The 14,268-nt window shown below is 36.4% G+C and overlaps 1 protein-coding gene across 3 annotated transcripts in view; it reads right to left on the bottom strand.

Moving 5' to 3' along the window:
* The window catches only part of KIAA1109 (KIAA1109 ortholog), a 126,053-nt gene that overhangs the window by 7,411 nt on the left and 104,374 nt on the right, over positions 1-14,268 (bottom strand). For all 3 annotated transcript variants that reach the window (XM_010575572.1, XM_010575573.1, XM_010575574.1), the window contains 14 exons: positions 12,768-12,948; positions 11,225-11,417; positions 8,862-9,023; positions 8,614-8,753; positions 7,358-7,559; positions 6,759-6,962; positions 6,464-6,643; positions 4,510-4,647; positions 3,883-4,143; positions 2,573-2,723; positions 2,141-2,298; positions 1,427-1,619; positions 1,006-1,223; positions 108-359 (listed from right to left, as the gene is read on the bottom strand). In XM_010575572.1, the coding sequence (XP_010573874.1) occupies positions 108-359; positions 1,006-1,223; positions 1,427-1,619; positions 2,141-2,298; positions 2,573-2,723; positions 3,883-4,143; positions 4,510-4,647; positions 6,464-6,643; positions 6,759-6,962; positions 7,358-7,559; positions 8,614-8,753; positions 8,862-9,023; positions 11,225-11,417; positions 12,768-12,948 (2,633 nt within the window). The remainder of the gene's footprint in view (positions 1-107; positions 360-1,005; positions 1,224-1,426; positions 1,620-2,140; positions 2,299-2,572; positions 2,724-3,882; positions 4,144-4,509; positions 4,648-6,463; positions 6,644-6,758; positions 6,963-7,357; positions 7,560-8,613; positions 8,754-8,861; positions 9,024-11,224; positions 11,418-12,767; positions 12,949-14,268) is intronic.

The raw sequence follows: 14,268 nt of genomic DNA, 5'->3' as shown, positions 1-14,268 counted from the left end.
TAAGACTTAAAGAAAATAAGTTTTTCTTTGATTTCTTCTTATGTATCAATAACTTCTATAAATTCCTTTAAATGAGTTTTAAGAATGGAGGAAATGGTTTAAATTACCATCTTCCCAAACTTTCTGGGCTTCTGTCCAAAATGCAATATTGGGTTCTTCAAGGTGAAATAAGGCCCACGATTTTGAGCGGAAATTAGGTCCATGAAAACAAGCCAGTGTCATATGGTTTCCGTGCAGGCTCATGGATCCTCCAAACTGCATTCCATCTTCCGGCAATGGCATCTGAAATAAGGATATATGGCACCCAGATACCACTTTCAAAACTCCTGGCCAATGGCGATGATGGGCTGCATCCAAGACTAGAAAGTAAACATGCAAGAGTAAGAACAAACTTTAGGAAAGAGAAATATACAGGAAGGATTAGTGCCATATCTATATTTTTAATAAAATGTGGAATTATGAGTGATATTTTCTAATCTATTTTATTGACACTGTTTCATTTTTGTGGTCTAAGGTGGTTGTAGCTTAACAGTACCTGAACAAGCATACTTGGAAATCAATGACTCATTGTGTTCAGACAAATGATGGTTTCAGCTCATGATTAATAGAAAGTAAGAGTAACATCACACTTCCACTGCTACTCAAAGTGGAAATGTTTTTTTATGAAATAGACTTCAAAACAGACTTTGAAAACTATTTCAACTCTATTGAAATAGTTTGAAAACTGCAAAAAAGATTTTTTTATTTTTTAAACAAAAATGCATTTTAACTAAAACCCGAAAATAAGATAATCTAAGTCATTATTGTACCCCAGGTCTAGCAGGGTGCTCGAGACATTTGCATTCTTCATTGAAAGGTTATTGCCAGCTGAAATTTACAGGAAAAATGTACTGAAGATACTATTTCAAGTCAAATAGATATCTTTGCATGTATAAAGTCGCTCAGATGAATTTTTGCAATTAAGGCATCCTATTTGGGAAGTATACTATTTTTTGTATGACTTACATTGCTCATGTGAGCTTCTCTCTAAGTTGTTGGCCATTGTCTTGGGAGGGAGATAAGGAACAGGTCCCCAAGTGGACAAAGCTCGCTTGCTTGTATCAAACTGCTGAGTAAAGAACTCCTGGAGTTTCATTCCTATTTTTATTAGGTCTGGTGTAGTTGATCTTGAAATCATCACTTGGAAGATATCCCATTTCAAGTCCCCATGGACAAATATCTCACTAGATATTAAAAATAGCAAAAACATTAGCAGTTGATCTGTTTCCTACTGACAACAAGAAAACCCCAAACAAAAACCACCAACGAACCCTTTGCTTTCTAGCAGATGCTTACATTTTTGGTTAGCAATACTGGACAGAAGACATATAGGCAGACATTGGCCTTATCAAACATTACACATTTTAAACACAAGGAGTAGTATTACCTTTTATCAGAGATGCTCGAGTCCAAAGCATTATACAGATTAATTTTCCATTCATCCTGTAGTTTAAGATCAGCATTACTGAAGATTCCCATTAGGATACTGGACCCCATATAGTCAACACGTGCTTCAGTAGAACCCATGGTAATTTGAATTTTATGACTGGGCTGCTGGTTTGGGTGTTCAGAAATATGAGCTGAAATGGAACCAAAGTGATACAGAAATACAGCATTAAAGATAAGAAAAACTATTTTTCCAGTGATATCACACTTATGCCATCCACATGAAACAGAGGGGCTGAGAAAGCACTGGTTTTTTCAGATTCATGAGGAGGTCACGACTCTGGTGTACACCAGAACACCCAGCCTCTTTCCAAAGCCAGTTTTACATTTCCCAGATCGTAAGCACTTGTGAAATTCTAGGAGGAGCTGAAATGCTATCAAATCTTTCAGTTGGCATTTGTCCGGACAGCTGAAGGGGGCTGGAGGGTTGCACAACTAGGTAGTGTAATTTTAGAGAACCCTGCGACTGAATCAGCCCCTGATCAGAAGGCTATCCCTTCAGTTCAAAGTGTGTTTCATAGTCAGAATGCACAAGTAAGAATCCAAAGTTTTTATACACTAGCAGATTCACAAAGCAAGGTACTGTGTATATTCTTTAGTTTTTCACATTTATTGTCTAGAGCATATAGTAATACCAGGCAGCTTTCCAACTTACCCACCATCTCCAGGGTATTAACATCTATGGTACCTCCAACAACTCCCCCTCTGGAGTCCAACTGTGATCTTCCCAAGCCAACAGACATGCTAATTTCCCTATCTCTGCTGCTACCCACAGATAGACGACCCTGGCTTTTCAAACCACTGGTGGTCCACCTAGAAGAGAGGTGAAAATAGACAACAGTTTTCCATGCTGTCGAAAGAGAAACTGAAAATTATTTACTGTAAAGCAGTAAATAACATAGGCATATGTGACTTCAGGATTAAGCATCTACCAGTATTTATGAGGGGCTTCACAGTTCAAAACTGGAAAATTTAGGATTTTAAAGCTAGAAGACAAGAGGCTGTTAACAGCCTGTGGGGAAAACGTCTTTTTGCCCCCAAAACAACACCATCTGTTAAAACATCATTGATCTTGTTTTATACTTACGTAGTATTGCCCATTACATTGCTCATATTCATTTGAACATTTAATTGTTTTAGGTTCATAGCAAATACAACCAGTGTTTCCCACGGTGTTCCTTGCTGGCTTCCAGCTTTATTTGCCTTATTAAATGGAGTTGATGTTTTTGAGAGAGTATCTAAACAAAAAAGTAGACAAAAATTTTAATTATTCCACATGCTAGGAAAAACTGGCAGAATATATCCATTCTACATATTACAAAAGGACAGACTACCACTGTATTTAAGGAGCACCACAAAACTACGAGTGAGGATAAGTGGGAACTAGAGGATTTGCAATATGCATTGCTTTAGTTATCATAAAAATTGACTCATTTTACACATTTATTTTTACTAGCATCTTTAAGAGGAATGATTTTTAATTTGCAGTCAGTCATGCAAGAGCGTATTTGAAACTATTTAGCTATTTAAAAATACCAGTGTATTCAGAAAATGAATTATTAGTATTTGAATATTCAGGTAGCAGTTATCTGCACAAGTGCCAAGTCAGAATTTCAAGTATTAGGGTTTTCCTTGCTCTTCTCACAAAAACCCTGGCAATACACTTATAAGCCTGTGCAAAATTGCATTTCCTATTAACAAACCACTCTACCAGCCATAAATCCTTCTCCAACTGTGTCTTCTCCTAAAAAATGATCACATATAACATCTTGTTTGCATTCGAAATAGACAAAATACCTGTCCTTTCTTTTCTCACAGATAGTTCCTTGACTAAAATAAGTACCATACTTCTAAATCTCCTATCTATATCTAATGCCATAATGTCGTGGTTCCACACAGCCAGTGCTACACTGCTGTAAAATACAATACAGTAACATTTGAAGTAAAAGAAAGTAAAAGTTACTTTATTTCTTATATAGAAACTATCCTTATTTAGACCTGTTAGTATGAGCCCGAAGTCTCAGATGAAATGAAGTAACTGACCTCACCTGTGAGCTGTGACATGGACCCTCTGCTAAGGGCATGGTAATTGTTTGGATGAGAAGAGCCAAGAAGATGACAATGCAATCATGTTAAGCTGGAGAACTCATCTAATCCCAGCTAAACAACTCCTGCTCTAGTAAAAGAAAGTCCAATTTCATAGAAAGTATGCTAACGAACTACACTTTGATTCATCCATTTCAGACATTTTCCTTTCTCTAAGCCATTGACTGTCCACTCCCACACACAGTGGAAAAGAGTATTTTATGGTTGCTTTTTACAAAGCAGTAATGACTACTTTTTTCATACAACTGAGGGAAATACTTTAAAAACCTGAAGAAGTCATTGTCTACTAACCTCTCTGAGGCACTGAAGAGTCAGACACACTCCTGGATCTTGTAACAGCTGGAGACTTTAAGCTATGAGATGCTGTTCCAGGTGACATACTGCTGCTTGCATTATGTTCACTAAAAACATTAGGTGACTGTGCCATGTGTGTAAATGAAGCAGATTGGCAGGGCTGCTCCCATGTCCTACAGTACGCTTTCCGTGATGATTCAGGAGAAAGATGCTGGCTTACCCCTTCAATTGAATCTGGCGTTCCAGGACCCGATGCTACTAGAAAAAAAAGCAGCACATGAAAGGCAGAAAAACGAATTAATTTTTGTTTAACAATATCCTCCCATATACTAAGAAGTATTTGGAGAGTGTCAAAATGTATTTAATTTATCATAACTAAAGGTTTTCTACTGTCTTCATTAATATAAGCTCTTTAAATAATTCAATGACCTACTTTAGAATTTTTCCATTTCTTCTTTCTAGGATTTTCTATTAAACTTATTAGAGTGACTGCATATTGAGTAAATTATAATACATTTGTATCTAGTCACATACGTAATAACACGCAGGTAATAAATGTTTATAAAATTCCTACTATAACTCCTTGTACAAAAAGGTTTTTCATGATAAGAAGCAGCATCCTACCTGGCAGATTTATTGTTTGATCACCTAGGAAAAGCCGTCTAGCAATGCTTCTCCTGTACCAAGCCCTTGGAAAGGCTAGAATCTCACTGAGTCGGCGCATATCGTATTTAAAAGAAGCAGACCCTATATCACAGACAGCTGAAAAAGAAAAAGTATATACACACAACTGTAAACTCTCAGTAGTAACAGGTTTTGGTAACCAAATCTAATTAATAGGTGTTCAATACAGTCAAATACTTCTTCACATAGCAGCATAGTCTCTGCTGTAATGAAAAAATAGTTTTCCTGAGGTGTTGCCATTTCTCCAAATCCAATATTAGATACAAACACATTTTATAAAGGCAAGATGGAACCTAAGAATGTAACTGATGTTGGGTCCTACTTGTGTTGTATGTGCCTCAGACTCCTCATCTGAGGGCTTTAATGGCAGATAATCACAACCATTCTGCTGTTTGCCCAGTAAGTCAAGATCTTATGTGCAGTGGGGGAAAATAAATGAATAACAAATCTTTAAACCCCACTTTAAGGTTCCTTGAGTATTCAGGAGTCCAACTCTCACTGTAGCTTCATAGGCACCAGGTAGCAAGGTGGTGAAATTTGACAACTAGTAACTGAACACAGACTGCAGAACTACCTCACCAAGTTAGACATGCAGCAGCGCAGCCAGAATTAAGATAATAACACACAGCACATATCAGACTAAGAAAGAAAAAACAACAACAAAACCCCAAAAGAGATAATGAAGAACACTAAAAAGGCAGCTTGTGATCCTGGAGATTTAATACCACATTTAATTGTGCTACATAATCCATTTTGATTCCACCCCCTCCCCCCCAAGGGAGATGGTGTGAAAACTAGACTATTTCTAGTTTTCATATTAAAAAAAGGAAAAAAGGGTGAGTGTAAAATATTTTATCCTATTCAGGTAACAAAAGAGATCTGTGAAATACCTGTTTACTCCGAAATAATGACTTGAAATCACTTCCTTCTGATAATACCTGACAGAAATATCTGCAATACAACTAAAACGACATGTAACTTGAAGCTGACTAAACACAAACTATTTAGGCTTTATCTCTGTGGTAGGTTGGCCACAGCTAACAGCCAAATGCCCACCGAGCTCCTCACTCATTCCAGTCTCCTCTGGGAAAGGGAGAAAACAGAAGGAAGACAAGGAGACTTGTGGATTGAAGTAGCAACAGTTTAACAGGGAAAGCATAAGCTGTGCATGCAAGTGAAGAAACAAAAATTATTCACTGCTTGAATTCACTGCCCGTTGGCAGGCAGATGTTTAGGTATTTGCTGGAAAGCAGAGCCTCAGCACACCTAACAGCTGCTTGGGAAAACAAATACCATAACCACTAATATCCCCCCTTCCTCCTCCTTTCCCTGAGCTTTTATTACTAAGCACAACCTCATATGCTATGGAATATCCCTTTGATCAGTTTGGGTCAGCTGTCCTAGCTGTTTCCCCTCCTGGGCAGAGTGGGAAAGAGAGAAGGCCTTAAGGCTGTGCATGCACTGTTCAGCAGTAGCCAAAACATTGGTGTTATCAATACTGTCTCAGCCACAAATTCAAAGCACAGCACCATATGGGCGGCTATGAAGAAAGCTAACTCCATCCTAGCCACAGCCAGTACAATCTCAAAACATTCAATGGTCACATTAAGTCACACAGACTGGTGTCAGGGACCTGTTTGAGCAAGCCCATTTAGTTATATTAAATGAATCAAGAGGCTAAAAAAGGTGCATCTGCAAATAGGTACTCCAAGTACCATTAAAATTTAATGTACCAATCCCTACTTCACTCAAAAAAGCAAAAATTTTACTACACACTACAAGTAGGTGACTCTCATATAACATCTACAAAAGCTGCTGAGAGTAAAGTCTGTCACTGGAACAGCAGTTCTCTGATTAGCTGAACAGATGGAATTAAAATGAAACAAGCATTTACCAGATATGTTTATCAAGGTAGTATCTATCTTGCTGGTAGCTTTGCTTGCAGACTGACTCTCAAAAAAGGAGGAACCTCCTGAACGCCTTATTCGCGACAGGCTGACTTTCACAAACTCAAGGTTAATGCTCAAAGAATCCTTCCGGCCAGTGACCGAAGTTGGTTCCTCATCCACATTACCTAGAAATAGAAAGGAAAAAGTTTAATCTTCTGTGACCTTCTCAAATCTTCAGTTCAGAAAACCATGCCAAACTTGAACAATGTTCATTAAAGCAAACAAAAACTTGTTCTGTACCTAAAGCTCCTGATCCAGGGGTTAGAGCAGTGACAGCAGATTTTTGTTTTCCAGCTCCATATGGATGGAACACGTAAAGGGAAAAGTCAGACATGCAGGCAGTAAAGCTCAGGCCTGAAGAGCTGCTACTAGAAGTAGTCAAGTCTGACTGACTGCTGCTGTGCCGTGTTCTGCCAAGAGGGCTGCCTAGTCCAGGTGATGAACCTGAAGACAAATTTTTTTTGCAAAAGTTAGTTTTAGTATGAAAGCATTTTCAAACGTGAAATAATACTGACTTAACAGCAATATTAAACAGACCAAACGCACATCGAATTATGCCCTTGTAGCTGCAATGCAGCTTAAATATTTTATGTATTGATGCTAGCCTTCTATAAGAGATAACTGAACTTGCTTAACCAATGCAAGAAAAAACTCCAATATACTGTATCTGTGCAAGCTTTTACGGGAAACTGATACAACATGAAAAAATCCTACTGAAACTCACTCATACATAAATGTCTAGCCTTAAGGTGTGTAAAAGCTCTAATTTTAGACAACAGAACATTATATTTATTTATGCTACAAGCTGTATATAGTATAAACATTCATATACATATTACCTGGTGCTCCAGATTTACTAACTGAATTCTTTGAGCCACTCTGTGAAGTATTGCCACCAACTGACACATTTTCTGATGGGTACGTTGTGCCTAATGTTTCCAGTTCTCCTCGGTTTGAAGAGAAAACAAGATCCAGGGAAGGCAACTTCAGCATACATTCAACTCTTGATACCGGCAAGCAACTGAACTTGATTTGAGAAGGCTGAAAGACAAAAGAAAATAAAGCGTTCAATGAACAAATATAAAATACTAAAACCATCCCAAATTTGGCTTATAAAGTGCCATTTATTTATTTTTTAAATCTAAGCAAATTACAGCCTTTTCAGACTGGTTTTTAGAATTAGTAAGATGACTGTATACAAATGGATATAGATACATTAATTTCAGGCAATCCCTCCAACACTAGGTCTATTATTTGGATCAGTTTTTGGAGAACTTCGACACAGGAAGCCTGGATGCAGCAGAGGACATGTACATCCCCCTCTCTTCCTCCTCCCCAAGTCCATTCATAGCTCATCTCATGTGAGAACTATACAGAATCACTTGAGGTGATGCCAAAAGCCTCAGCTCCCCTCAACATATTCTTGGCCAGATGAGTTTGCAAGTAAAAGCTGAGAGAGGCTACAGATTGTTGTGGGTAATTTTCATAGGCATAAAAAAAAACCCCCATACGTTCGAATATGTTGTTCAATTTGGGAACATAATCAAATTTATACCAGGAAAAATGTAATAGCAATGCTCAGATCAAGCTCGAATGCTCTGAATCACTCTGCGGTAGCACTTTTCTCTCTTACATGTATAAAAAGCCCAGACACGTCAAATATTAAGCAGTATGAATAATGCCTTGTAGATGATAACTGTACATTCCTACATTTTCCATATAAACTGAGAAAATCTTTTATTATTATTTTTGTTTTGTCATGGTACCTATAAACAATGGATAGAAATACTAGTTATGAAAGATAATTTAAAAAAAAACCTCCAAAAGAGACTAGTAAGAAGTAATGATTAAAAAAGGTTGAGAGCTTTTGCGACTTCTCAAAATAGCTCATTTCTTTGGTCTCCATGGAACCAAAATATGTCAGAACTGCTGAAATAAGTCTTATTTTATCACACTAGGCATTAATATCTCAGAAAGGACACTTCAAAATATTGTTCATTTTTTATTTTTTAAAATGCAAACTTAGAAGCATGGATTGTCTCAAAGACTGTGACTGAAGTTACTTACTATGCTGAAAGTTGAGTTAAAACCTCACCTGAACTCGTACATAAACCACCACGTCTACAGGGAAGGATGAATATGCTGATGTCGAGGACGATACTAACGATGTTGTGGATTCTTCTAAGGGATCTTGTATATCGAACTGTCCCATATCTTCATCCTGTGAACTAACAGCTTTTAACAAGTACAAGAACTCATTAGAAAGTGGAATTTAAAGGGAAGAGCAGCTCAATGCCACCAGAAGACAAGGCTAGAGTACTAGAATACAAATACGCAACTTACCGGTGTAATTTCTTTCAATGGGTGTAATTGGAATGGTTTCAAGAGCTTTCTCTAGAAAGTCCAGTAAGCATGGGCTAATCACCATTTCCTCTGGCAACGACTGGAGCGCAACCCATGCATACAGTTTAGCGGTTTTCACTCCACCACTTCCTTTCCCTTTGGCTGCAACATTTAGAAGATAAATTTGTCTAATGTAATACCACTCAACAGTAACTGATAAACATTAGAAGGTAATTCATAACTAACAGCGGTTTCCTCTAATTCTCTATATCATCATCTGAAAAGGCATAAATCAGATCAGTTCAAAAAAATTAAGCCATAAGCTTTCACCAAGAAACTGTGCAAAACCAACTATTAGTCTGTCACGCTTGATCGTAATTCCATTGCGCATGTTCTTGACAAAGCACACTTACAACGTTGTCACCATTTTGCTTTTTAAAAAATAGCACTGAAGTCAGACACACACAATTCTTCTCCAAATACACAATGCAAAGTAACCACAGCTGACTGGAAGTGAAAGTGGAATTAGGAAAAAACAAATACATGAGCCTGGGAAGAATGTCAGTTTAAACTGAGAAAATACATCGAAAAAGTAAAACTATAAATGACAAGTCCTACTATATTAATGCAAAGAATAACTAAAGATTCTAAATGAGCATTTTTAAAAGCTTGGACCTATAGCCAGAGTATAAACTAATAAAAAGACTGTTTTCTTCTAAATCTGTGGAAGAGGCTGGCACGTGGATCCATGCTCACCAAAATATAAGTATGCACAGAAGGTATTAGTACCAGCTCAATTACTTTCTCTATGAAATACAGCTATTAGAATGGAGATAAACGAAGATACTGATTTTAAGTTCTCCAATAAAAATATAAACATTAACTAAAAACTAAAACAAAGCTTAAAAATCCTTTTATTTGCTAAAAAAAACAAGCACTGAATTTTCATTCTGTGCAAACTATTCTGTCTAGTGCCTCTGACTAGACTGTCCTATCTTGCTCTTACTAGAGACCAAAGACAATAAGACAAGGTGGTTTCCATTCCAGAGAAAAAGTATTATAAAAAAAGTAACATAGATAACAATGAAAGTGTTTCAAAGCATTTCAGAACTAATAAACATTTATAAAAATACAAGGCATAAAGAAATACAGTAATTGCAGTCCCTAGTTTTGGGAGACATTTATATCATCATACAAGTGCAATTTCCGTAAGCCCCCACCAAATGTAGAACTTAGACATAAAACCAACAAGACTCAGTAACTGTACGTGACATGGTAAAAATTAAAAGGCAGTGATTGGAAAGAGGATAGGACAATACATAACAAAATTGAAAAAAAGCAGTATAAAACAAGATTATACAACATTCAGTAATCATAAAGAGGATGGACACTTAAAGGAGTAATAGCTAATGGCTCAACAGCACAGACAATTGAGGAAGGTGTCCCCATTTCACTGTTCTCTTCCAGCATCTCTGCTGCTTTTATTAAAAAAAACCAAAAAAACCCCAAACAAACAAAAAAACCCCACCAACAAAAACAAACAACCCATCCACACAACTTTTATCAGTTATTAATTTTGCCTGCTCATCAAATTTTGACAAAATTTTGGCTTTGTTTTTAAACTGATATTCAAATGCCAAAGAAGAGAAGAGTGAATGTCTCAGAAGTTGGAGGTGTGGAGGTGCAATCTACGTACCTCTAGATCTGACATGATGTAACAACAGACTCCTGCTTGAAAACAGGAATCATTGGCGATAAAACAAAACTTTAAGTACTAGAACTCATGTTACTCCAAATCATGGTTATTTAAGGGCCTGCAACAGTTGAGGACACTTGTCTGGTATTTTGATTAATCAAATACATCTAAACAGCTGCTTCAGTACTACAAGAAATAACCTAGTTCCAGAAAGCAATAATTTACACATTACTTGTGCAGCAGAAAGCACTTAAAAGCTGAAAGTATTCTTTGAATAGTGTAATGTATGGAAGCAAGGATTCATCTGATTTTTTTTTTCCTTGAATTATGAAGAATAAAGCAGTCAGCATTCACTTTTTGTACAGATGCTTAATGCTTTCCAGTAATAAGCATTATTTTGTTAAATGAAAACAGGAGAAGGCAGCTCATCACTGGGATATGGTGACTTATGACAGAAATATTACTAAGACTGGTTTGGCAAGAGATTTCTAAAAATGCACCTTTATGAACTGCATTCATGCTTCTGGGATCAGGTTTCTGCAGCCAAAATTAAGACTTGATAAATACAGTGCTTCAGGTAATGTGCAGACAGATCTAAAGCTAGTAGATTACATGAAGGAAAAATATATATCCATGATAGTTTTAGAAGGTTATTGTCTCTAAGTACCTGATGGGATGGGTGGGGGTTGGGGAGGAAGTAAGGTGTTAGTCTTGCTGTGGATAGCGCTAGATAAAGGAGGAGATGTGGCAGTATCTTTCATACCATACAGCTTGGACTCTTTGGAAAGGGTTCTTGGCAAAGAGGATCCTCGGGAAGTATTTGGCGATTCAGTCTTTAAAGTCTTAGAGTTGTAGTGCAACTGGAAAGCAAAGAAAGATCAATTTACTTCATACAAGTAGGTCAGTTTCCATACAGCAGTTTGGTGTCACTCCTTCCCTTCAAGAATATTTATTTTTTCATGATTTACAAAAATACCATTGTAAGATATGTTACATTCCAATTCATGTGCTACAGATACAGCTGGTGCACATAAAGATCTGAAATCTTTGTACAAAAAAATAGATTAATTAATAAACTATTAAAAAAAATAATCAAGGAAACACAGAGAAACAGAGGAAATGAACTATTTAGGAACAATGCCTAAAGCTTGCTCCTCACTTTGTTACATCATACGCATCTTGTGCCACCAACTATTTGTTCCTGTCCGCATAGCTTGCTTTCTGTCTTAGCGCATGGTGGAACTATTCCACTGCTAAACACTGGCATACAGAAAGTTGCCTAAAAAAATAAAAATAATAAAATGTTCCAAGAGTTCACACCTCCTCTCTGTGCATAATACACTATCAATGAAAATATAGAACATAACAAAAGCTATAGAGAATGTTTAGTTATTCCTAAATTTGACTAAAAGCAACAGGCAGGACCTGAGGCATAACTGTTATCCCAGAAGATAGCCTGGAATACTAGAAAATGGACACACATAGCCCTTCCACATCAAAACACTAAAAAAGCCAGGCTGTTTCAGGTGAAGAGCATTTGATTTATGGCATTGCCTCAACTGAATTGAATGAAGTTTCCATGCAGCAGTGACCTATTTTTCCTGTTCTTACTCCATAGGATTTCAAATCACAAATACAAGAACATTTCTGTTGTGACCCTTTCTTACTAGGATATAGAAACAATGATTAAAAAACAAGGGAGTGTACAGTTAGATGGTGTTTGAGAGAACATTATCTTAAAAAGAAATAGTTTCTATACCAAGACTCTGACTGCTATAGTAAGCAACACAGAAGACATAGTAAGAGAGCTTTATGTTTTAGTAGGCCAACTACTAAGCTGCCCTTCCCATGAAGTACCAAAAGTGAACGGATCTTCCTTTATTTAAAAAGGGCATACAATTATGTAATATCACATACACTGTTTGTTATGGAGCGTCATTTGACATAGAACTATTTCTGATGGTATATAGAAGATTTTCTGTTTCCCTACCCAAGAAAATGAGGGTAAAAACATCTATCAGTTTTCAGTGTAGTATTACAGAAATCATTATTCTTATTTTAGCAGTATCTACGCAACTGAAAAAAGATTTTGCTGAGGCGCTCTGTATATATGAACTTGCACATAGTGTAACAATGTATTTGCTTTGCAACCCTACTTGAGCAGGGACAAAGAGCAAGTGCTTCCCTGCTGAGTTATACCCTCCTTTTACCTTTACATCCACCCCAGGAATATAAAACACTGTTGTTTCCACATCACTAGATTTTGTCTGTAGAGATGATGGCACTTTCTTGCCAGCAAGTAAGTGAGTAGTAGATGCATAATTAGTTTGGAATTTCTTCTTTTTTGAAGGAGACTCTTGATCCAAACTTCTGGAACTCCGATCATAGCTCCTAAAATAAATACACTGCATGTTATTAAAGCAAGCTTAATACTCGTATTAATAAGAGTATATTTTCTAGTATTAAAAAGCCTGTCTAAAACAAATTCAAAGTATCAACTATATAAGGAAGCATTTCAATCTCTACTTTACTGTTTACTTCCTGTAATCTCTACTCTCTGTCTGCCCACTCTGGTTTCACCATTTTCATTATGAGATTATTTCAGGCAATAAAATCTACAAAATTATTGTTATGTCATTAGAGAAACACCTTCCAATGCTCTGTACTCTTACAGTGGAGTTCATCTACACTACCCAACATGATCTGTGAAAACTCTTTGATATGCAGAAAACACTTATCAATTTTCCTTCTCTGCTGTAAAGCCTGTCTTCATATAAATTCTGAAGAGATTCTTTTTCCTTCTGTATCAGTTCTTAGAAAAAAAGTGTTTTGGAAAGACAGAAACCAAATTGCTTTCTAATTACAGATCTCCTATGTGTACCTCTCAGTAAGAAAAAGTATTTCTCATTTGTTCCTGTTTCTAACTATTAGAGTTAAAACAAGTAAATCTCATTTTCTTACACTATACTACTAAAAAATTATTTTTGTTGACAAATAAGTTTCTTAAAATTCACCACATATTAATAACTTATTGCATTTTTAAAAAGTAGTGTAAAGCTGCCATTAGATCCCCAATCACATACATGTGAAAAAAGGAGAATTTAAAGACTGAGAATGAGATAAAACCTCATTAAGATCAGATGTAAAGCACTCATTTTGCCTCAGATAATTAAAAAAAAAAAAAGCATTTCATTAAGAAAGATACATAATACACTCAGAAAATAATGGGAGCCCTCAGAGATCATGAGAAAATACACTAGCAGCCCCACTATTAGTCAAACCGTTATGTGGATTTACTAAGTTGTAAAGTTACTTCTTTGGAAGCTGACAAAAAAAAAAAAAAAAATCCAAGGGCTTTGAAAGCCTAACATTTTGTTTATGAAAGATAAAGCATGATTTAAAAAATAAAAACAGGAGAGAGGCATATACTGATTCTTGGTCAACAAATGCAACTGCCCATGCCATATTTGGCCATAACAATTGCAACTTAGGGTGATGCTATAAAGTAGCGATAATTACTATGAATAAAGTGATGGTAACTAATGCATACATTTTCTATGCTTTTCAAACAGCTCAGTGCTTAAGAATCATTACTTAAGTTATAACCATATGTGCAATAAGTGATGGAAATATCAGACAGACTTAACAGCTAAAGCAGAATAAAATACTCTTACCCTGTTCTTCATAAGGTGACTATGGAACACGTTTCTT

The sequence above is a fragment of the Haliaeetus leucocephalus genome, unplaced genomic scaffold (assembly GCF_000737465.1).
Source record: "Haliaeetus leucocephalus isolate CR32 unplaced genomic scaffold, Haliaeetus_leucocephalus-4.0 Scaffold484, whole genome shotgun sequence".
Lineage (NCBI taxonomy): Eukaryota > Metazoa > Chordata > Aves > Accipitriformes > Accipitridae > Haliaeetus > Haliaeetus leucocephalus.
Note: the sequence above shows the minus strand (reverse complement) of the source record. Positions and strands in the feature narration are given on the sequence as shown.